Source organism: Aspergillus oryzae, chromosome 2 (genome assembly GCF_000184455.2).
Source record: "Aspergillus oryzae RIB40 DNA, chromosome 2".
Taxonomy (NCBI): Eukaryota; Fungi; Ascomycota; class Eurotiomycetes; order Eurotiales; family Aspergillaceae; genus Aspergillus; species Aspergillus oryzae.
Genome location: NC_036436.1, coordinates 3,016,256 through 3,036,997, shown reverse-complemented (window position 1 = coordinate 3,036,997; position 20,742 = coordinate 3,016,256). Strand labels below are relative to the sequence as shown.

At 47.5% G+C, this 20,742-nt stretch overlaps 8 protein-coding genes across 8 annotated transcripts; 4 read left to right on the top strand and 4 right to left on the bottom strand.

The window, feature by feature from the left end:
* Nucleotides 1–44: 44 nt before the first annotated feature.
* AO090003000349 (uncharacterized protein) lies at nucleotides 45–1,487 on the bottom strand (the record flags this gene model as incomplete). The annotated part of the gene is made up of 3 exons (XM_001819490.1): nucleotides 45–479; nucleotides 533–739; nucleotides 801–1,487. 3 exons carry the CDS (start codon nucleotides 1,485–1,487, stop codon nucleotides 45–47), a joined length of 1,329 nt encoding a protein of 442 aa, XP_001819542.1.
* A 3,055-nt stretch (nucleotides 1,488–4,542) lies between these two features.
* AO090003000348 (uncharacterized protein) lies at nucleotides 4,543–5,189 on the bottom strand (the record flags this gene model as incomplete). Its single annotated transcript, XM_023234851.1, has 3 exons — nucleotides 4,543–4,838; nucleotides 5,037–5,105; nucleotides 5,180–5,189. 3 exons carry the CDS (start codon nucleotides 5,187–5,189, stop codon nucleotides 4,543–4,545), a joined length of 375 nt encoding a protein of 124 aa, XP_023089928.1.
* A 2,084-nt stretch (nucleotides 5,190–7,273) lies between these two features.
* rfeD (putative transcription factor RfeD) lies at nucleotides 7,274–9,211 on the top strand (the record flags this gene model as incomplete). Its single annotated transcript, XM_023234850.1, has 5 exons — nucleotides 7,274–7,468; nucleotides 7,591–7,759; nucleotides 7,923–7,969; nucleotides 8,057–8,467; nucleotides 8,549–9,211. The coding sequence occupies 5 exons, from the start codon at nucleotides 7,274–7,276 to the stop codon at nucleotides 9,209–9,211; spliced, it is 1,485 nt and encodes a 494-aa protein (XP_023089927.1).
* A 480-nt stretch (nucleotides 9,212–9,691) lies between these two features.
* On the bottom strand, nucleotides 9,692–10,603 carry AO090003000346 (uncharacterized protein; the record flags this gene model as incomplete). The annotated part of the gene is made up of 1 exon (XM_001819487.3): nucleotides 9,692–10,603. One exon carries the CDS (start codon nucleotides 10,601–10,603, stop codon nucleotides 9,692–9,694), a length of 912 nt encoding a protein of 303 aa, XP_001819539.3.
* A 1,783-nt stretch (nucleotides 10,604–12,386) lies between these two features.
* Nucleotides 12,387–13,280, top strand: AO090003000344 (uncharacterized protein; the record flags this gene model as incomplete). The annotated part of the gene is made up of 4 exons (XM_023234849.1): nucleotides 12,387–12,422; nucleotides 12,498–12,632; nucleotides 12,708–12,970; nucleotides 12,998–13,280. The coding sequence occupies 4 exons, from the start codon at nucleotides 12,387–12,389 to the stop codon at nucleotides 13,278–13,280; spliced, it is 717 nt and encodes a 238-aa protein (XP_023089926.1).
* Nucleotides 13,281–13,374: 94 nt separating this feature from the next.
* On the bottom strand, nucleotides 13,375–13,968 carry AO090003000343 (flavin-dependent quinone reductase; the record flags this gene model as incomplete). The annotated part of the gene is made up of 1 exon (XM_001819485.1): nucleotides 13,375–13,968. The coding sequence occupies one exon, from the start codon at nucleotides 13,966–13,968 to the stop codon at nucleotides 13,375–13,377; it is 594 nt and encodes a 197-aa protein (XP_001819537.1).
* Nucleotides 13,969–15,349: 1,381 nt separating this feature from the next.
* On the top strand, nucleotides 15,350–15,901 carry AO090003000342 (uncharacterized protein; the record flags this gene model as incomplete). The annotated part of the gene is made up of 3 exons (XM_001819484.3): nucleotides 15,350–15,487; nucleotides 15,562–15,783; nucleotides 15,848–15,901. 3 exons carry the CDS (start codon nucleotides 15,350–15,352, stop codon nucleotides 15,899–15,901), a joined length of 414 nt encoding a protein of 137 aa, XP_001819536.1.
* A 400-nt stretch (nucleotides 15,902–16,301) lies between these two features.
* AO090003000341 (cell wall mannoprotein 1 family protein) lies at nucleotides 16,302–17,131 on the top strand (the record flags this gene model as incomplete). Its single annotated transcript, XM_023234847.1, has 2 exons — nucleotides 16,302–16,326; nucleotides 16,578–17,131. 2 exons carry the CDS (start codon nucleotides 16,302–16,304, stop codon nucleotides 17,129–17,131), a joined length of 579 nt encoding a protein of 192 aa, XP_023089925.1.
* Nucleotides 17,132–20,742: the final 3,611 nt, after the last annotated feature.

Below are 20,742 nucleotides of genomic sequence, written 5' to 3'. Positions count from 1 at the left end.
ACAGGACACCGGAAATGCAGAATTAGTATATATGTATCCAAAGTCTATATAGACGCCTTGGTCACGCTAGACAGCCTCCTTTCTAAACACTTCGTGGCATCTGCGCACATCTGGGGAATATCCACATTGGTAATAACACCATTCCGGTAATTGATCGCTTCCTCGATCTTCTTGAAATCACTTCCCACCCCTTCAGCTCGCCATTCGTAGCTATCACCGATAAACCTGCTGCTTTGAACAAGCCATTGGGATCGTTCCCGGCGGCTGATATCATACGCAGCAAGGACAGCTTCTAAGTCTTTGTGCGTTTGGACCCGCTCATCCGCTAGCAACGTAGCAAGAACGGCAGTGTCTTCGACGCAGAAGCCTGCTCCGGCACCGTGGTGGGGTGATGTAGCGTGTGCAGCATCGCCAGATATTGCGACTCGACCTTTGTAAAACGTAGGAACTGGGTTTTCTCCAAGGTCAAAGATAGCCCACTAGATGGTCTTAGTATATGATCCACAGTCTTCAGGGTATAGTAAAAACCTACCACGCTGAGCTCTGCATCTGTCAACTTCAGCAGATTAATAACATTCGGCCCGTATCCGGCAAAGTCACGGAGCGCCTCGTCTCGTGTACCTTGTCGCGTTAATCTAGGGTAGTCGGCCCACTCATCCGGAGACGTATGGAACGCAACAATGTTGAGGGTTTTCCCTTGGTTTACAGGGAAGGTCAGCATATGACCACCGGGGCCCATCTGTCACGTCATCAGCATCACAGCCCGCATGAAGAATGCATACTAAATCAGGATGTCTTACATGCATACATGAGTTGGAAGCTAATTCCTCTCCAACCGCCTCAATCGCTTTTTCCATTGGGACCAGCCCGCGATACGCGTATTTGTGGGTATAAGACGGCTTAGCAGAGGGATGTTCCGCTCCCACAATCACCTGTCGCACCTGAGACTTGATACCGTCACAACCAATAACCAGATCGGCCTCATCTTGCGTTCCATCAGCAAACTTCAAAAGGAGCTTCCCGTCAGTCTCTCGCTCGACAATGTTTTCAAGTCGTTTGTGAAATCGCGCGATATCACCAGGAATCAGTTTAATCAATTCGTCAAGAAAGTGCGCGCGGTGAACACCAGTTTGGCCTAGGCTGTTTGAGATAGTGAATGCAATGTCCTGACGACTGGCGTTTTTCGCTGTTGTCGAGGTACCCTTGTTATATCCGTCAAGATAATCGAACCACACTTTCTGTTTCGAAGGCCACAGATTCTGCGTGAAGACCTTTTCGAATGCTTCATAGATCCCCGAATGACAAGCTTTCATTGCCTCAACAGCATTTGGGCCAAACGAGACGCCTGCGCCGACTTCACCGAAGGCTTCGGCCTGCTCGTAGATGGTGACTGGGATATTTCGGTGGTAGAGGGCGATGGCGAGGGTTAGGCCGGCAATGCCACCGCCGACGACGGCGACATGGAAGTTCTTCCGTTGTGGGGACATTGGGTAGAGGGTGTGTCTGAAGTTTTAATGATTCAAGCAGTAACTAGGGTGTATTTCAAGAACTCAAGCACTCGAGGGAATGTTGAGCCAAGAGATTGCAAAGACGCGAGGCTTCCCCTTTTCTACCATCCATCGCACACACCGCACCTCATGTCGAATAAACATATCGGAACTTGACAACGACATCGGCTCTGGGGTAAGGACCTTCGGATGGTAACGAGACCCGCCTAATCGACCCCCGTGGGGCATCGGCTTGGCAATGGGGGTGCAGATTATAGGCTCTGAAACTGCCGAGCTATGTGCCGAGGAGTCTTAGTTATAAGAGAGAGTATTGATAGCACGGGTATCTCGGAGTTAGTTGTAGGCTCAACATTTGATCTTAGACCTCTGTGGTCGGCTGGTTATAGACATGGTCTTCCGCAAAGGTATCTCACCGGAAGTTCGTTTATGGCAAAAGTATGTATCCTGATGTGGGAGACTGCCAACTCTTCGAGGTTCGTTTTATACAGTCGGTGTAAAGAGTGGAGCTTCTGACTCTCACCTGGGTATTCTATTTCCCTCCTAGAGGGTAGATAGTGCACAGCCTTGTGCTCCTGGCTGAACAGCACTGACTCCCAAGGTGACGTAGAGTGTGGAGATCTGGAATGGATCCCCGATCTCGTAGTTTACGGTGAAAAACAGTCTCCCAGATACAGTATCAGGAACGAAAGTCCATTTGCTACAAGCTCAAGTGTAGCTTGTCGTTGTCTCTGCCAATGAGTGAAGAATATCCGGGTATCCACCGAAGGCTATTGTGGAAGTTCAGAGACTAAGGATGTATTTACGCAATAACGTTGAGCTTTAAGTGAAACTACCTTTAAGGCCACCAGGCGACAGGATGAAATCCATGCCGAGATGACCACGTAGATCATGGACTTTGAGCCATACTTGGAGTAATTCACGAGTGACCCCTAGCGTCGTTATACATTACAACGCAACCTGACTTCACATCGACCGGAGTTGGCCTTGATCCACGTCGAGTTTCCAGGTACGTGACTTAGGTCGCACATTCAGGTGACTTTGTTCGGTGCAATTTTCAGCGACGGGCAGAATAAGATGAGGTCATTTGCGCAGTGCCCAGAAATGGGGGAAGTCATTCGTAGGTAGATTAACTTTGCGGGGAAGCTGCTACTGAGAAATACAAGAAGTTGTTCGGAAGAAGTACGACGGCGAAATCTACCACTACACTCGTTCCCGGGCTTTCACGATTCATGCTAATTATTGATGCCTAAATGGCAAAGATTGGAATCCTGAATACACAGGCCGGCAAAATACTGGCAACCGCTAAAACCGGAAAACCAGGGAGGCAGTCGGCGAACATCCGGTCAAGTAAAGACCTTATCGGACTCATTATTTCTCGGTGTGAATTGGTCCGTGTTGATGTATGGTGGGGTTCCAGGTTCAATGTTATAGGGAAAGACTTACTATATGTGGAGTAGGCATTCTTAAAATTGCTCACACAGAACTAACTATGGAGAAGGATAGCAGGAGTACTCCAGAGTATGTAATGATATAGTACAGAGTAGCTCCTGTGGGGTCTCGATCTAGTTTTGTTAGTCGGATTTCGGTGACGGACCGTTGTACTATCTATAGATACAGCACATCTAAGACTCTGCATACTGTACACTGTACTTGAAATATTTTGCAGGATGAGTACTAATGTTCGCGAGTCCGCGATCTATTCAGATCAGATTCCCAGTGCCTTTGTATCGGTGGTCCATCTAGGAACCGGCTAACAAGTGCCGAGCAAAAGAAAAAAACCACAATTTCAGTGGGGGAATTTTCACTCAGGCCGCGTTTTACTTCTCTTTCCATTGGTTACCATGTATCATTCATGCCCCGGTATCCGCCAATCATAATGCTTTTATTGCATGCAATGTGCTCGAAAGGGAAATTAACTGCAGTGACCCCCCATGACCCATTGCAAGAAACCCAAAAACGAATAAAAAAAGAAAAAGAGAAAAAAGAGACGCAGGCAGCTTGACGCCCCATGCAGGTGTCCTCACCCAGACTTTGGCTGCCGTGCAGGTTGCATGATGAGACATTACTTTTACCAGCACTAAGAATAATCAAGGAATCATTCTGCAAGATGTTCTTTTTGCATTGGACAGAATGCAAGGAAACTTAAAAGGATGATGTTCCTAAAAAGTTCTTTTTCTCGATTTCTTTCTCGGTATAACACCTAAATTCTAGAGTATCTAGCAAAGATGTCTGGATATTCTATGCTCGAGGTCCAAAACTAGACGGAATGGTTGCCTGCTAATTATGGACGTTGGATCCACCCGAGAGGTACTTGTACGAATGTCAACCTCTCATTCGATGAGAAAATTTTCAATCGGTCAGCCATGTGGGTATAGTATGAAACTTTACATTTTCCAGAACAATCACAATCCTTGTCCCTTAGGGCAATAGTTAAGCTAGGTACGACGTACCTATAGACTAGTATGGACGTCCTCCAGCCTCCCGAGGAAGTCGTCCGAATAGAATACCTCAATTGGTTCTCCGTACAGCTAGTGCATCCTTCGGGACATCTGTACCGTCTGTAGTTGTTCCCTTCCGGGCAATGCGTAGTAGTATGCAAATAAAAAATCAGGCTACAATTTTAAAGGTCACCGCATGTCTTAGTGCACTAAAGAGGAAATACCCTCAGGTAGGGGTCAACTTCCAAGTTTACTGAAGATCCAAACTCACGGACGGGAATAAACGGCGTCTTCTTCGCTTAAATAAATTGGGCACCAACCCCTCCCTTCCGCGTGGGAGAATAGTGTGCGCTCAGGAGGACACTAGCCGTTGAGGGTTATGGGGAACATTGATTGAGCAGGACTTTGAAGGTGGATTTGCTCTCTCTCCGAGGTCCCTTGTGCTGTTCGAACCCATGGAATATCCTATACGCCTCATCCTTCTAAGGCAAAACTTCTTCGATCGCCACGTTCTCGAAGCATCAATGGAAGCCAAAGATAAAAATAAAATACTTTTTGCAAAAATTTTCCACCTGTTTATTTTTAATCCGTCATTTTTAATTTCTATTTTGTTGTCGCGTTCTCTTTTTTTTCTTTTCTGTTTCAACACCGGCCCCACTCGGACGGGAATAAGGAACTGGAGTGGCGGCGCCGCTACTCTGGCTAAGCTGGAATGTCGCCACCGAGTTAAACCTGATCCGTGATAGTCCGACGGAGCACCAGAAAACTTGTGAAAGCTCGAGCTTTGAGCTCTGGGCCGGGTTGCATGGGAAGCTCAACATTCGGAGCTGGGGAGAGCTGGAGAGGTGGGAGGGGTCAGGAGGGGTAGGTTGCACATGGTCGCTTTTTAGCGCTACTTCGTATCATCGCGATTCACTAGTAGTGAACTATCCCCTAAAAACCCTGGTTTGACTAGTCATAGGAGTATCATCCGATATACTCAAATTCATTCTATTAGATAAGTTTGGTCATCGTCTGAGAATTTCCATTACTCGAAATGTGAACATTTCTCGAGGGATTGGAACTTGGCAAAAATCCCCCTTATGCTTACCTGCAGCTGTCGCAAACCTCCAGAGAGGGGAAGCGGTCCCACCGGCCTTTCCGAAATGCTGGTTTGTATCTATGTACCGTAAAAGTCTGTCTGTCTGTATGTATGTATGTACGATACGGTAATGATGGCCTCCGTTCATTTACCACATGCCATATTTTCCATGTCCCAGTAGTGAGGTTCAGACTGGACCTCCTTAAGTTAGGTTAGTGGGGGATGCAAGAGCCTTGTATGCGAAACACTCCAAAGTTCAGGTTATTGCCTCGTATAGTAGAGTTGAGCCCTTTACAAGGATGATCATCATTTGCCCGAATGATTTAGAGAAATGAATTCCTCGGTGAGTTCAAATAAATGCACCCCTCCTAGAAAATTTTCATACCGTACGGTCATGTCACCCGAGGTAAAATGGATTCATTCTACTCCGTACACCTACACTAAAGTTTTTGAGTAGCAAGTGGGAGTGTCATTGATTTTTTTTGATTGCTATGTACTACGCCGTACTACTATTAGTACTTACGTCGACCAGTTGACAGTGTCTTCAATGCATGTCAGGAGCGACCGAAAAATGTATGAGCTCATATCATATCATCATCAACTCTTCTCGATCAAAGGAATGCAGGCTCGGGAGGCTATTTTACAATAAAACGAGAGCATACCAAAAATGAACCATGTCTCTGGGCGGTTATGCCGGCGATCAAAATCTTTTTCTTTTCCCTTTTTCATTTTCCTGTTTCAACTAGTAATACCGGGTTGACTCTATTGTTGAAGGTTCCAATGTACAGGAGGGCTCATGTTGTACCACGCGATAAGCCCCAAGGGATAATCATATCGATCAAGGGATATGCTTATCGGCAGGTGCTACGGTGGTAGCTATCGACCTCTTACTCAGATGCGATATTATAAGCTAAGGTTCAACACCCACCGAATCATGTACATGATGTATCAATACCAACATACGATAGGTGTTCGCAATCGGACGACGAACCCATAGGAAGAACAACTATGGTAGTAATCTTTTGTCACTCCCTGGTACGAGGTGGTATTTACCATGTCACAAACCTTGGTTGTGCAGTCTGGCATTATTCCCTTGAATGGGGCTTTTATTACCCGGAGCCCTTTTATATAGGTTTACCTTTATGTATCTGTATGCAACGGGCAAGTCTTTGACGGAAACCCGCACCGCAATGTCGATTCACTATGAAGGGTCATTCCTTTGTCCGTTCTTGGTCCTTTCTCAAAGTTGAATCTTTCAGCCCATTTGCCTCCTGCATAACCGGTTGTGAGGCCACGCGGTCGGCGGTTCCCGGGGGCTGAGGGCCCCCATCCCTTAGGGGTTTAGTGAGGTATCCGTACCCAGTAATTAATCAAATTTACACGCAATACGACTGAGTGACCATTTAAAGCAAAGGAGCTAAGCTGCGGTATCTACTGCTTTTTTTTTCGCCCACCCACACGAGACTACTAGACTGGAGACTTTTGTCTGTTTTGCTTCTTATATTTCTCTTGTGCTTTCTCCTTTTCAATTTTTTTTTTCGCTCTTCTTTTTTTTATCCTCTTCGATTTCCTTACTTGGTTTGTCCTTGCGTCGTCTTTTATTGTTCTTCTTCATAGTCCCTTTTTTGTTTGTCATCCCCCCGGGCTGTCACCTTGGGCTATAAATTACATTTTCCGTCTTTACAACTCCGTACCGGCACTCACTACGGAGTAAGCTCCAGAGAGAGAGTATTGAGTTACCCACTAACAGTACGTTAGTGACTGCCACTAATTGACCTTAGTTTCCCTTTCCCCTCTCCCTTGACTGCTACAGCGACCTTTAACTTAGTACTCGACGACTCCAGAGTAAGAGTTTACTACTACTTACGTCTCGTCGCAAAGCACTGGAGCATTGCACTATTACTCATTTCTCTATCCCCACAAGCCCTATAGATCTCTCTGTACCTTTTCCTTCTTTCTTCCTTTTCAACTTCAATTCATTCCACCACTTTGATCACTTTCCTCCCCCTAGTCTGCATAACCCCTCTACCCCTCCATAGATCGCATGCGATTTATTTTTAAAACATCGCGGATCTTTTTGATTTCCTTTGATGGAGCATGTGCTTGTCGGCTGGGTTCTGCTGTTTGAATTGAAACTTCTCATTTGATCGATTTATGGGATTATCTCCCTTTCATACATTAGCACCTGAGTTGTTCGCCTCCCCCCGTCCACTCACCCCGCCGCCAGAGACGGATTCATGCAGACCATGCCGCCTCGAGCGTCTTTGACTAGTTCTTTCTCTGTCACCGACGCCAACAATGAGGTCGTCTGTCCCTTGAAGAATAATGACGGCTCCAATTGTCGGAAAAGATGCCTCGGTGTGAGTATTTCCCCCATCTTTCCTTTGTGTGTCGGCCGATCGATCGGAGCCCCACTTCCAGCAACGCCGGCTATCGCAGCTGTACGACGCTTTTATCGTGCCAAAAGGCCAGCATTCCATGTTTATCTGAGCTTATTACCTTATCCACCCGTTTCAAAACTTATATAGAACTTGACATCTAACGTTGCTATGCGTCCTTATAGGAGAAACGCTATCGCTCCATGCAGGAGCACATCCGTCGGGCGCATCCGAATAACTACATTCCGAAGCTCCCGGCCACCGAGGAGAGCTTTATCTTGATGGTTACCACCCCTCCGGAACAACGAGCTCAGATATCTCCGCCAAATCAGGCTCAATCCCGCCGTCGCAATGGTTAGTGACTGACAGGTCATAACTTTGTATGTCAGGTTAGAGAAGCTGACACGCTTGAATGTAGCCGACCGAGATATATACGTCGCGGACGCCAGCTCACCCGCAACCCCACGGGGCATTGATGAAGCTCATCCCGCTGCCGCAACTGCTGCTGTCGCATTAGCTCAATTGCACCATAACCGATTAGCCTCGGACTGGGATACGGATATGGTATGTGGGCCAAATTTTTTTGTTTCTTAACTTCCCCCGACCGGTTTTCTTGTTTTTCTCGGAAAATAAGCTAATAATCTTTTCAAGGAAACTCACTCTGATAACGATATTGGACGAGACCGCATGCGGTCGTCTATTGAGCTGCCTTCCCTTCGCGACCATTTCAAACAGGAATCATTGCCACCCTTTTCACCACGCCCACGAGAACTTCTACCATCCATTCTCAACCACTCGCCTCCTGGTCGCTCGTCAACCCTTCCCCCCATCCAGAGAAGGGATAAATTGCCCCGTCCTCGCAAGTCCTCAATATCAGCGGCGCGAAAACCTAAACATGACCGGGTCAAGTCAAAGGAATATGGCCGGCGCCCTAGCTTGGGCGATCGCAAAGCGCTATCCGCTGAACCGCAGACAGCAGCGTGGGCCCAAGGCAAGCGCTGGGAGGATCTGATTGAGGCGGCTACGTCGGCCACGGAGGCAGATGATGACCGACAGTCAGAGGTGAGTTCGCTATCAGATACCGAGGAGCGACGGCTTCACCCGTTGTCTCTGCGCGAACAGCTTTTAACTGTTCCGTCCCAGGTCGGTCGGTCACCGACCCTCGCACCTCTGATTTCGAACATCACTTCTGCTCCTTCTGCCCCAGGGAATCGGTCATCACTCCCTCCTGCCTTCCAGTCAGCGGGCGGATTGCCCCCACCCAATTCCCATCGCCCATTTCCACCACATTCTTTTGGTGCTTCCCCTTTGCACAAGTCCTTGACACCTCCACCTTATGAAACAGCCCGCAGCCGCGACAATGACCTGGAGCCTTTCCCGTCTATTGAGTCTTCTTTGGACTCGGCATCGACTGCGTCAGGGAAGAATTTTGCATTCTCGGGTCATCTTGGGCCATTGGCGAAACCCGATTCCAGCCCTGGTTTAAATCTTTTCCCCCGCCAGCATCATCGCTTCTCCAACCCAACTCCAGCATCGTTTCGGCAAAAGGATGTCCAGGTCTACTGTGCTAGCTGCCATCGGCCCTGGGCGCTAAGCGAATGTTATGCTTGCACAGAATGCATTTGTGGGGTATGCCGTGACTGTGTAGGGATGTACATCAGCAGTCCCACTGCATCATTTAGGAATGTGACGTCAAGCCCGGGTAGCGCCATGTCACACGGTCCAACGAGCTATCCTCCCCGGGGTTGTCCGCGCTGTCGTACCATAGGAAGCAAGTGGAAGGCGTTCCAACTTGAATTTAAGTGAGAGGTTTGCGACGTTTTGAAATTTACGCTGCAGGATCATGTTTTACGGATGTTACGATTAATGTTGAGGGTCACGGTTACTCAAAAGGATTACGCTTCAATGATGATATCTACGCTGGCGACAATGCATTCGTCCACAAGCCGCCCCAGTCTATCAACTTTCCAGGGGCTGGACTAAACGTACATGCCACGCACGATAGGATGATTGATAAGCTGGGCTTTTCGTTTTCTCCTTCTTTCTCGTTTTTGTTTGGTTTGCAATTTGGTGTGGTTGTGTTTATAACATCGCTGGGCGGTCTATATACACTACGGTGGCATTTTGGTGTTCTGTTACACTCTGTACTTGAATGACCCGCAAGATCTGCATTTGGAATGATATTCAAAGACATACATCAAGATATATGAAGCTGACAGGCGCGTTTTCTATTCTGAAGTACGAATGGTCAAGAGATAATGTATTCAGTATCCAACTACAAGACATCTACTCGTACCACACGATGCTACTCAAGCCACCCCAAGTTCCCTCGGCGGGCGCCTCGCCAACCAGCAGAGAAGCGACTTCATTAAGCAGCTTCCCAGTCTTCGGATCCCTCTTGATGATGACAATAGTGGACGAATCTTGGTTACCCACAGCGACCAGGTCCCCCTTCCTGTTGATCACGAAGCTGCGCGGGGTCTTGCCGCCGGACGAAAACAGGTCGCCGTCGGTCACCGTCTTCTGTCCTGGCTTTAACGTCACCAGAGAATCCTTTCCATCGAATTTACCATCCTTGCGAACAGAGATATGTAGGGTCGGTCCCGCTGCCCGGATTTCACCTAATGTCGTTGTATTCGAGGGAAAGTTTGAGCCGGGGTAAGGGCGGAAGCATGTCAACGGCTTGAACACGGGGCACCCTTTGTTCACATATGACACGTCGAAAGAACACACATTGCCGCGGAGTTCTTCCACGGTATACAATGTCGTCTTTTTCCCCTCGCGCCCCATCAGCCGCTCCCTATGCGGACTCCTGGCCCGCCGTGCGTGGTGGCCTTCACTCGAGGTCACAAACACTCCATGACGTGGCCCGCTTCCCTTATCATAGTAGATCGTCGAGTTGGACCCGCACTTGTTTAGTTTACCCGACTTGTGGTCAATCGCAAACACGTGCATCACATCGGATCCCAGATCAGGCGACAGGATGAACGATTCGGTGGGGTCGAGAAGGACTTGATGGGGTTGCGACTTGGGCTGTTTTTCGGTGACATTTTTGGGCGGGGGCAACTTCACCACGTCGAAGGGCTTCACTTGCTGCTTGTCCGCAAAGGGGATGTTGAAGAGTGAGATGGAGGAGTTGCCACTATGTCCCGTGGTTAGTATCGAGTGCAGCATCATTGGTACCACAGGATGGAACATACTAATGCGCTATCGCGAGGAACTGTTTATCTATCCCGTATGTGACACTGTCCACTCCGCCAGGAGGTGTCTCTACCGTCACGACTTCCTCGAACATCTTCCCGTCTTTCCAGACCTTCAAGGCGGTTAATGCACCGGGAGTGCCTTCCCCAACGCACCATACGAGCCCGCGGGCAGAGTCTACTGTCAGCGCACTCGTCGAGCCGGCACCGCCGCATGTGGTCAAATTGTGGGTCTTCGTGAGCGAGAATTTATCGCCCTTCTCCTCCAAGTTGAGAGAGTATACGTTGCCATCGTAGTGGGTTGCAAAGAGTCGTGCAGCGGTCGAAAGAGAGGGCAGCGCCAGGGACAGCGCTAAGACAGACTGCAAAAACATTTTCAAAATGAACGTTAATCCGACCAGTCCAGACCGGTCTCAGCTGAGTAGAATGGAAAGAGTAAGAGAGTGTGTTTCGTCGCTCGCGACTTTAAATATCGAAGGGTATGTGGGAAAACATTGACTGATCAGCACGGGTGTAAAGCGAATTAAATACTACTTGCTCAGCCTTGCAGAAGTGCAGGAAGCCTCAGCCCTCACGGTTTAGTCCAGCTTGTCCCTTTGATTTGTCCAGCGTTGCACAGGAACAAGTGCAGGTGGAGCGACTGGCGCTTTGTCCGGCATGGATCTGCATTGTCCGGTGGTGGACTTGAAACACCTTAAGGATCTTGGGTCGTACAGAACGAGCGACTGGTCATTGCCCCATTGCCTTTAATCTCATTCTTTACGCTTTGACAGTAATTGTTCGAGCATTCATGGAGGGAATTGAAAGGGTCATGAAAGATTGACCTACGATTCCAGGATCCACTTTTAGCCGCCGAAGGGTCTCTCACCCGGTCGGTGCCTTAGGTATGTGCAACATCTCCCCACCCACTTCAATCCTTATCCATACAATAGCTCTTAAGGCAGGATATATCCAGTGGGAGAAACAATGACTCCGCCCCCAACCATTCTAAAATAAGGATATGAGCAGTCTGATTTGGTACACTCGGTTGACGCATTAATCAACGTGCATGGCTTGGCTCATCTTAGTCAGCACAAAGGGACCCCAGCCCTGCAAAGTGATTGATTGATAACTCAGATGAGGCCAGCCATCCACCAACTAGGTTGGGCATCCTCCTGTTTCAAGCCATGGTGGGCGTTCCCCATAGCATCGGCTGCGAAACCTGTCGGAAGCGTAAGAAAAAAGTAAGGGCCACTGAAAGGGCACACAAGAAAAAGAAAATTGGTGATTAACCTTCCCCTAGTGCGACAACAGGGCACCAGCATGCACGGCCTGTGTCGCCTCTGGGCGCATTTGCCCAGGCTACCAAAAAAAGTATAAGTTTATCAATGAAAATGCATCTCTCCTGGCTCATTATCGGAAGAAGAAGTACCTCCTAGAAGAAGTTGGTGCTGATCCGGATGAGACTGTGGCTTTATCGAGATCCTCGGGGAATCACAATTATTACACCATTCGTTCTTATGAAAGGATTTGTTGGCCCTTAATTTCGAGTCGGGATCATGATGGGGCAAATCTGGTTTATATTCTGCAGGATTCTACGAGTCAGATGGTTTTCCCCCTGAGCTCACATGGGGGCTTTTATCAGTATATTCCGGGTCGATTGGGGCGAAATGTTGCTCTAGACTCTGCCGTTGCTTGTCTTTGTACTGTGTATGCGGATCTCTTGGCTAGCGAGGGGACTATTTCTAAAGATTCTTGGCGGAAATATGCCCAGAGTCTTGAGGCGCTACGCTTGTGTCTAGATGATCCTGGGCGTTGCTTTCACTCGGAGACTATCTGTGCGTCGATTGTATTGCAGTTGTGTGAGGTATGGTACTTCTACTCTTGCTCCAAGCTAGGCTAATATGTGACAGCTCTTGACAAATGCCGATAATGGTCGGTGGAATCAGTTGTCACATGGGACTAAGGCTCTCATTCAGAATTGTGACATTGGTCGGTTCCAGCAGCCGTTTGAGCGGGCGATGCTGGAATCGCAACGGGCGTTTTTCGTATGTCTTTTGATGTATCACTGGGGCTTATCGGCTGACAAGCGGTAGATTGTCCAAGATATGAACCTACGACAGCCGTGCTTTCTCGCACGGTCTCCTTGGCGGGAGTTCCTGCGGGAAACGGAAGAGACCGCGTTGACACCTGCAAGCTGGGCTTGTGTCCTGCGATCGAAGCTTTGCGACTGGCTGGTTGATATTCCTGTGCTTCTTGAGGAAATTACGGGTATCCTACGTAGTGGAAACTACGGGATGAAGCTGAAGAGACTTGTGCAACGAGCCATGGTCATACATGACCAGATAGACGGTTGGTATCTTGCTGAAGTGGTGCCGGCTGTTCCGTATGTTCAACAACACGGGGACAATAGTGCACCACTTCGCCCATCTGCTGAGTACTCTCAACCCCTCATGGGTGTATTGGATTGTGTGACAAACTCTACGCTTATTACCCTGGAAGATGCTATCTCCACCTCCGTTTCTCTGTTCTCCGAGTCGGATGGTTTCCATAAATCCATTGACTTTTCTATCACCATTTCAAAGCGACAGCAGACTATCAGCAATGCTCTGAAATATGTCCGGGGATACTCCCTAGTGGCTGCCAAGCCCTTAGAATTCGGCCTACAGCAGCTGCGATCACTCAGAGCAGATTAAAAATATATTGAACGAAGTATTCAACAAACAGGATGAAGACACCAATATACAGACACAAAATCGGAGTTACCTCTATACATCAGAACATAAGCTCTCAAGCTTCTACCAGCAACTTCACCATCTCCCCAAAAACCTCCACCACTTCTCTCCTCTCTCCCTCCCAAAAAGACAAGTCCAACTCCTGCCCCTCCGCAGCAACCATCAACACTTCTTTACTGGGAAAAGTCATCCCAACCGTCCGCTCAAGAGGCCTCATCCGAACACCACACAACACCTGCTTCAACTGCTCCGCCGCCTTCCCGCCTCCATGCCCGCCATAACTGACAATCATGGCGGGCTTACCCTTCCATTCGTGGTACAGGTAGTCAATCGCATTCTTAATGCTAGCTGGATACCCCCAGTTGTACTGTGGAGTCACGAACACAAACGCCGCATAGGAGGCGATCTCTTCGGACCATCTCTGCGTATGCGGATGGAGGTATTGGTCTGATGAATGGATCTGCGACGGGATGCCTGGTTCGTTGTACATGGGAAGATTCCACTCTGTCAGATCAATGAGTGATAGTGTTACTGCGTTTGTGCGGACACTGCCGGCGGATTGGAGATCGTTTAGAATGGTTATTCCGATGTGGAGACCGGCGCGAGGAGTGCGCTGGCTGCAGATGATGAGGCCGATTTTGGGGGCCATTATTGCCAGAGAAAGTTGAGGTAGATAGTAGGAGAGGAAGTGTCTATACTGGGAGTAGGATCTGTGAAAAATCCTACATTTTAGAGTAGGCAGGGTGGAATTTATAGCTGGTCTACGATGTAAATTAGCGATGGACTTATGGCTTACTTGAGGCAAGAAAGCTAAAAGGTAGGGGTTTATGTTGCGCGCCAATCATATTTGGGCTGGTGGGTCGGGGATATAGTAATTCATCAAGAATAAGCAAGAGTATATTTGGGATTCTGCACATATTTATCTCTAGTATCTATGCCTACCAAAGTTGTGACGGATGTGTAGCAACCCATGTCCCCTTTCAATACACTGGCTAACTGTTGTTACTTTAGTTAAATGCAGCTTATAATAGTTACCTTCCCCAACACCAGTTATTGTTATAGATACACCACTTATTACATTTTATAGACATTCCTGCACATCAACTACAGCATTCTTAGTTCTCTTCATAAGCCCTTCGAATAGGAGTTTTGCTTAATATATCGAAAACTGCGAACAAAAAAAAAAGAAAGAAAGAAAAAAGAAAAAAAGTCCAACCAAGACAGGTATAGCAAATAGACAGACGCTTTGCTGTCCACCTTCTCAACACCCAGTAGGCAGCCTGCCTACCCGGAGAACACCTAATCTATAACCAGTATTTAGACCATATAGGCACTTCGATAAAATGAATTAGAGCTAATTATCTGTCCATTCTACCCCTTTACTTTAGATTTATACTACGAGATAATACTGTATTCTGTATGGGAGACCGAACAGCTATTTATATGAATGCCTTGAAACGACGAGCATGCTTAAGATACTCGTGATAGGAAATGTATTATTCGGTTGCCTAAGGGGTAACAAGCGTACGATGATAAGTGATGATCTTTCTCTCTACGGAATAGCGCGATCTTGGGCTGCCTGATGAGGTTCTCCACTCCGAGCTCGACCGAGGAATATAGAGTAGGTTCGGAATGACAGGGTGCATAGTTCTGATCAAGTGGCTGACGATCAACGCCTGCTATAGGAGAATCCACATTCGATAGGTTAAGAGGATAATATCAGACGAAACGCTAATCAAGGGGAGAACCCTAACCTGCAGCTCGATACCTGCGGGTCTAAAGTTGACATCGCCTAGGAAGCTTCAAGCTAGCATAGCACGAATAAAAAGCAAGGGGTATGAAATAGTTCTTTTTATTTAGCAAAGAATGTGATCAATCCAGAAGTCAAGACATCCAGACGCGAAATTAGAATATTGACATCTGCTGCTGTTAGGATAAATAGCACCTGATCCCCCTAGCTTTAGACCTGACCACGTATTAATTTCCAAGTCCCCTACTATTCTGTTTCTCTTTGGCTCAATCTACCCAGCATGAAGAATTTGCTCCCCGTTATCTCATTTGCTGTTCTCACTGCGGCGCAAACGATTGAGTTAGGGGCCCCAACCGACGGTGCGGTCCTGAGTAGAGGCAGTGAGTTTACTGCCCAGGTCTTGAAACCTGGATCATTGGTATGATATGCCTTTCTTCTTGCTATTTTTGACACCTATGTATCTCTAATTAATGCTTCTATTCTATATTTTAGCAACCATGTATCGAGGTGGGAATCGCTCTAGCTGTTAACTCCTGCAATGATGGCGTCTGCCCTCAGCCCAGCGACCAGTTGGGAAATGTGCTATACGCTGGCCCCTGGACGCCGACCGCGCATCCTTCCAGTGGAAATTATCAGAACTTCACCCTTCAGGTACCGGAGTACATGCCTGAAGGCCCGGCTACTTTTACGTTGACGCATTTGTGCCTCATTGGAGTAAGTGCCCACAACATAGCAGATATCTCGAATTTGCTCGCTGACGGTGAATTACCCTTTTCAGGCCGGACCGGTTCCATTGCTAGAGTTTCGAAATGTAACAGTTACAGTCGAATAATGCCGTTGTATGGAATATTCTCTTCGGCCAATTTCCAAGGCCGTCTACTCTACAGGGAAGCAACTAGGAGATGGAGAAGAGCTTAAAATACAAAGAACTAATCATCTTTCTTAATTACAAATGCATCTCTTCCATTAATCTAAAACCTAGAGCAGATAATCTCTAGGCTTAGCACTAGTCGCTTTAAAATTGTCTCACCATGTTAGGATTTGTATTTAGTCTCGTTATAAGTTGCTAGGCGTTGATTTACTTACACCTAATGCTTCCGGGCACCAGGTCCCAGATATCAAGTTAACCACAGGCGCGCTACATCCCCACTGGCAATTACATCCAAAGAGGTTGCAATAAGTTCCCACGTGGGAATCAGTATACTCTCCACATGTAGAGCTTTTCTTCACTGATGCAACGCTCGCGAATTAACTTTCGTTAGCTTGTCTAAAATCTTCCACCTGAGGCAGGCTGCATGAATCCAACAAATCAGGAATCTTGTGTGCTTCTTTCAAAGAAGCTGCATGGCAGTCGTGGGTCGATCTGGCCAGAAAAAGCCTCAAGAATGCGATACGGCGAAAATCGAGAAATCGAGTCATTCGGTGGAAGGAGCTAAGGGATCCGCTTTACACTCACTCAGGGCTCACGAGATTATGATCCTTTAGACGATATAGCTGCTCTTCACTAGGCACAGGAGTGCTCGGTTTCAATTATCTTCGCCGGAGGGCATTGTCCGACTCAAGTGCACGGGCCGCTACACCTATTCTTCGCCGCGATGCAGCTAAAGTTCAGGGCGATATAACGCAAAAGATCGAACCGCAAATTAACACCCTTTACAATGATGTCCGTGGTTTCCCTACTAGTGGTTTAACCGGAGCAATGACTATTCGCAGCGACTTGCAGAGCCTTGCTACCACCGTGAATGATGCGACGGCCGATGTCAAATCCACCGGCTCCTTGGACACTCCATCTGGAACTACTATTCTTGCCGACATCCAATCGCTGATGCCGACGTCCTTGGTTACATTAACTCACGTTGGAGCCGAAGCACCTGCATGGGAAGATATTCAAGGGGGGCCAGCTCTGATTCTTAGCGATCTCCGGTCTCTCAAAACGGCCTTGGACAATTTCGCCAACGCTCTGATATCGAACGAGCCCCTTCTTCTACAAGCCAAGGCTCTCGCGATCAAGACTCAGATTGACGGTGGTCTCGACATTGCAATCGCCCCCTACTCCGTATAGGACCATTGGGTATTTTTATGTCGCGGCATGGAGCGGCAGAATATTCTGTTGGCTTCGGGGGTGGAATTGGGGTATGGATGGTTGGAGGACTGGACAACGGTATTATTATTTTACGTCGGTACAGGAGAGGTCTGACTATTTATCTTGCTCAAGTAGTTTAGCTGCTCAAACTGGCACTCTGCCATCTCACGGGGATCGAATGTTAAACAAATTAGATATACACACCCCTACTGCGGTAGATAGAGTATGAAGTACTGATCCCTGTGGCTGTGTTCCTCTGCACACTTAGACAACGTAAAGCAAGTGAGGTGACACGTCTTGTTGATAGGCAATCACGGGGTTTCAGCTCGTATCTGAGCAGATTTATGCGGGGTCGTATTCTTTAAATGCGTTTCTCCGGTTGCCGTGTAGCTCGGCACATCAATGAGTTGGTTCAACATCTCATGTTGCCGTATAAAAGATCATATCGTTACGATGTCACAAGCCTTTCCTCCAATGTGGCATATCATCTTATCCTCTGTACAGACTGCTTTGTCTTTTATTTTTCCTTTGTCTTTTGCTTTGGTTTTACTTTTTTGCCACTATTTTACGATTGTATGGGCCGGGGACAATCATCACACATGTAAATGCAAAGACGTGGATCCTATCGGTTTACTTACAGGCAAAAAGTCTGAGTTCGAAAGAATATCCCTCGGAACAATAAGTGACCTGAAGAAGAACTTGCACTGTTCTCTTTGTCAATTGTTTGTCCAGGCAATGTACTTGGGTGACTACGAGGAGGCTGAAAGGTCAGATACGGCAGAGGTATTTTGCAAGCCTGCCACTAGGAACGGTGCTTGTATCGCTCTGCACATCACCGGTAGGAGTGGCGAACCAAATGGAAGAATCCGTCTTTCTCCCCAAGATGCCATCAAAGTGAAGTCAGAGTGGGGCTATCCAGATGTCAGCTATACTCTGAGTGACCTGATTGACGACGCAGAAGACAAAGACAACTGTGCGGTTAGGCAAGGCCGGATTGATGCACCCGGATCCGTTCATGGATAGATTGCTGTATACGTGATCATGGACAATATTGTTGTCCACCTTCCATGAAGAAGGTCCATACCGGCATGGGAGAATTGCCCACATATTTGGCGTCCGGGACAACGCGAAGGATTTTGCGACTAATGCTCGTCGATATCCTCGAGGAGCGGCTAGTCGAGCATTCCGTGTCAGAATACCAGAAATATCATATGTTGCGTTGAGTTATGTATGGGGCAGACCCCAATGCTTCAAACGACCACCGAGAACCTTACACAACTGCGTATGCCGGGGGCATTCAGTACAAAGAATGCCACCCTGCCACGTACCGTGCGAGATGGGATGGCTCTGGTTAAGGAGATTGGGTATCGGTTCCTATGGGTGGACACAATATGCATTGTTCAAGACGACCCAAACAAGAGAGATCAAATACAAGTAATGAATTTGATATACAGAAGAGCCAGGTTGACCATTGTGGCAATGGCGGGAGAGAACGCTAACAGTGGCCTTCCAGGTGTCATGCAGGGAACTCTTATTGAGACTCCGACTGCGGTGATTGATGGGTACAAATTGCAAGCCAAGCCACCATCTTTCGAAACTGAATTGAAGAGACCGCGTCATTCCACTCGTGGCTGGACCTATCAAGAGATGCTCCTTTCCCCCAGATGTCTATTTATCTCGCCGTATCAGTACTACTTCCGCTGCACTATCAGACTCTGGCCTGAGACGTGGCTAAACTACCACACATCCCAGCCGGTCTCTACTTTAATATGGCCCACTTTATCCGGGACTCCTAGTTCTGATTTACTCATTAGCGGCTATGAGCATTATGTGGAGGCTTACACACGCCGGCAGTTGACATATGACAATGACATCCTCAATGCTTTTACCGCCGTCCTAGAGGAATTGTCGCTGCTATTTTCAACTACATTCCATGATGCGATTCCTGATACGAATATAGTGCGCGCTCTGCTTTGGTGCTCAGCTGGCGATGGAGCTCCCGAAAGGCGTTCCTCCATTACCAACCCATGTGCTGACTCTAATCCTTACTTCCCAAGCTGGTCATGGATAGAGTGGAAGGGGCCAGTCACATATGCTGGATCCAGGTTTGGGAATTTACGGGATTTGACAAGTATGTGTGGCCTCCTACCCCAGACCTCGCTTTTCAGGAAGCCAGCCCCGACGACAATATTCCAGAAAATAGAGACATCAGACACCAAAACAATAAAAACGGAGCAAGAGAAGGTGACCTGCAGACGCCCCAATTGCTGTACCACCCTAGTGGTCACGGGCAGAACCCCGCGCATAAAAGTACAAAATGCACGCCATACTAGCCTCACTGAAAGGAGCCCAAACGAAGACCTCATGGGACCAAGCCCGCAACAACTTCCTGAGAAGTTCACCAATCTATCGATCCTCCAATTCCGTGCTTCCACAGTCATGGCCAAAAGCTACTACTTTGGAAAGTGCCAATATGAATCTTCAACTAATAGATACAATTGCGTGAACGTTTTACCAGTCTACGACAGTCAGAGGCGGCAGTGCGGTGGCTTCTTCAACCCCGCCGTTCGCACCCTTACATTAGACGAGTCTCAGCAATTTGCTATTATAGCTATAAGTGTTTTCCGTTCAACACGCCTTCCTTATAAGAATTTTATTGACAGCTGCTACGGCTATGAGGAGTTGAATCCACGAAAGTGCTCCTGCCTCCTACATGTTATGTTAATCAGGTTTCATGGGGAGGTAGCAGAGCGTGCCGCGACAGGCATCATGCATCCCAGAGCCTGGAAGGACGCAGAACCAGGTCCGGAATATAAACTCATCAATCTGGCTTGACAACCTCTTTTTTATATATATACATAGCACGCTTGACAATGCAGCCTGGAATACTGGTGATGATTTCTTAAAGCATCATACATAATACCTCAATGACTTCACAACTTACCAGAGAGTCGAATGAAGTTTCAAGTCACTGTTGTAGAAAGGGATTCTTCTCTGCCGATTCGTCCATACTATCACGCATTCGATACTGTACTCAGCTGAATCTACTAATTTTTATATCGAACTCGTTTACAGACCAGCACGATTGTATATTCGAGGTACCTACCGAAGGAAATCAAATCTAGGACTCTAAAGACAGTAGTTGGTCTATTCATTCCACGATATATCGAGTTTAATCTACTGTAGAAACCAGAGAGCACATTTATCCTCTGATATAGATTAATAGCAGAGTTTCCAGTTCAGCTACCAGAATTGACACTACACATAACAGCTACATCGAATACTAACCTAGGATCTTTAAATTATAAAACAACAGCATTTATTCATCAACCATGGAGTGACATCCCCAAGAGCCCTTAGTTAGCCATCTTGAGTATATATACAAAGCCGGATTCTATGGAAAAAGTACCATCTTCTGGTCCTAGTAACTACTAAACCAGCACAGCACGGTCACAGTACCTCTTGTCATATATATAACTATAATCTTACAAAGAAATATGTCCAGGCAACCGACAAAAGTATCCCGGAAGTCCCGTCTTGATTCCCTACGTAGTACCGAATGTTGATCCCGGAAATGTAGGCCGGCGGGG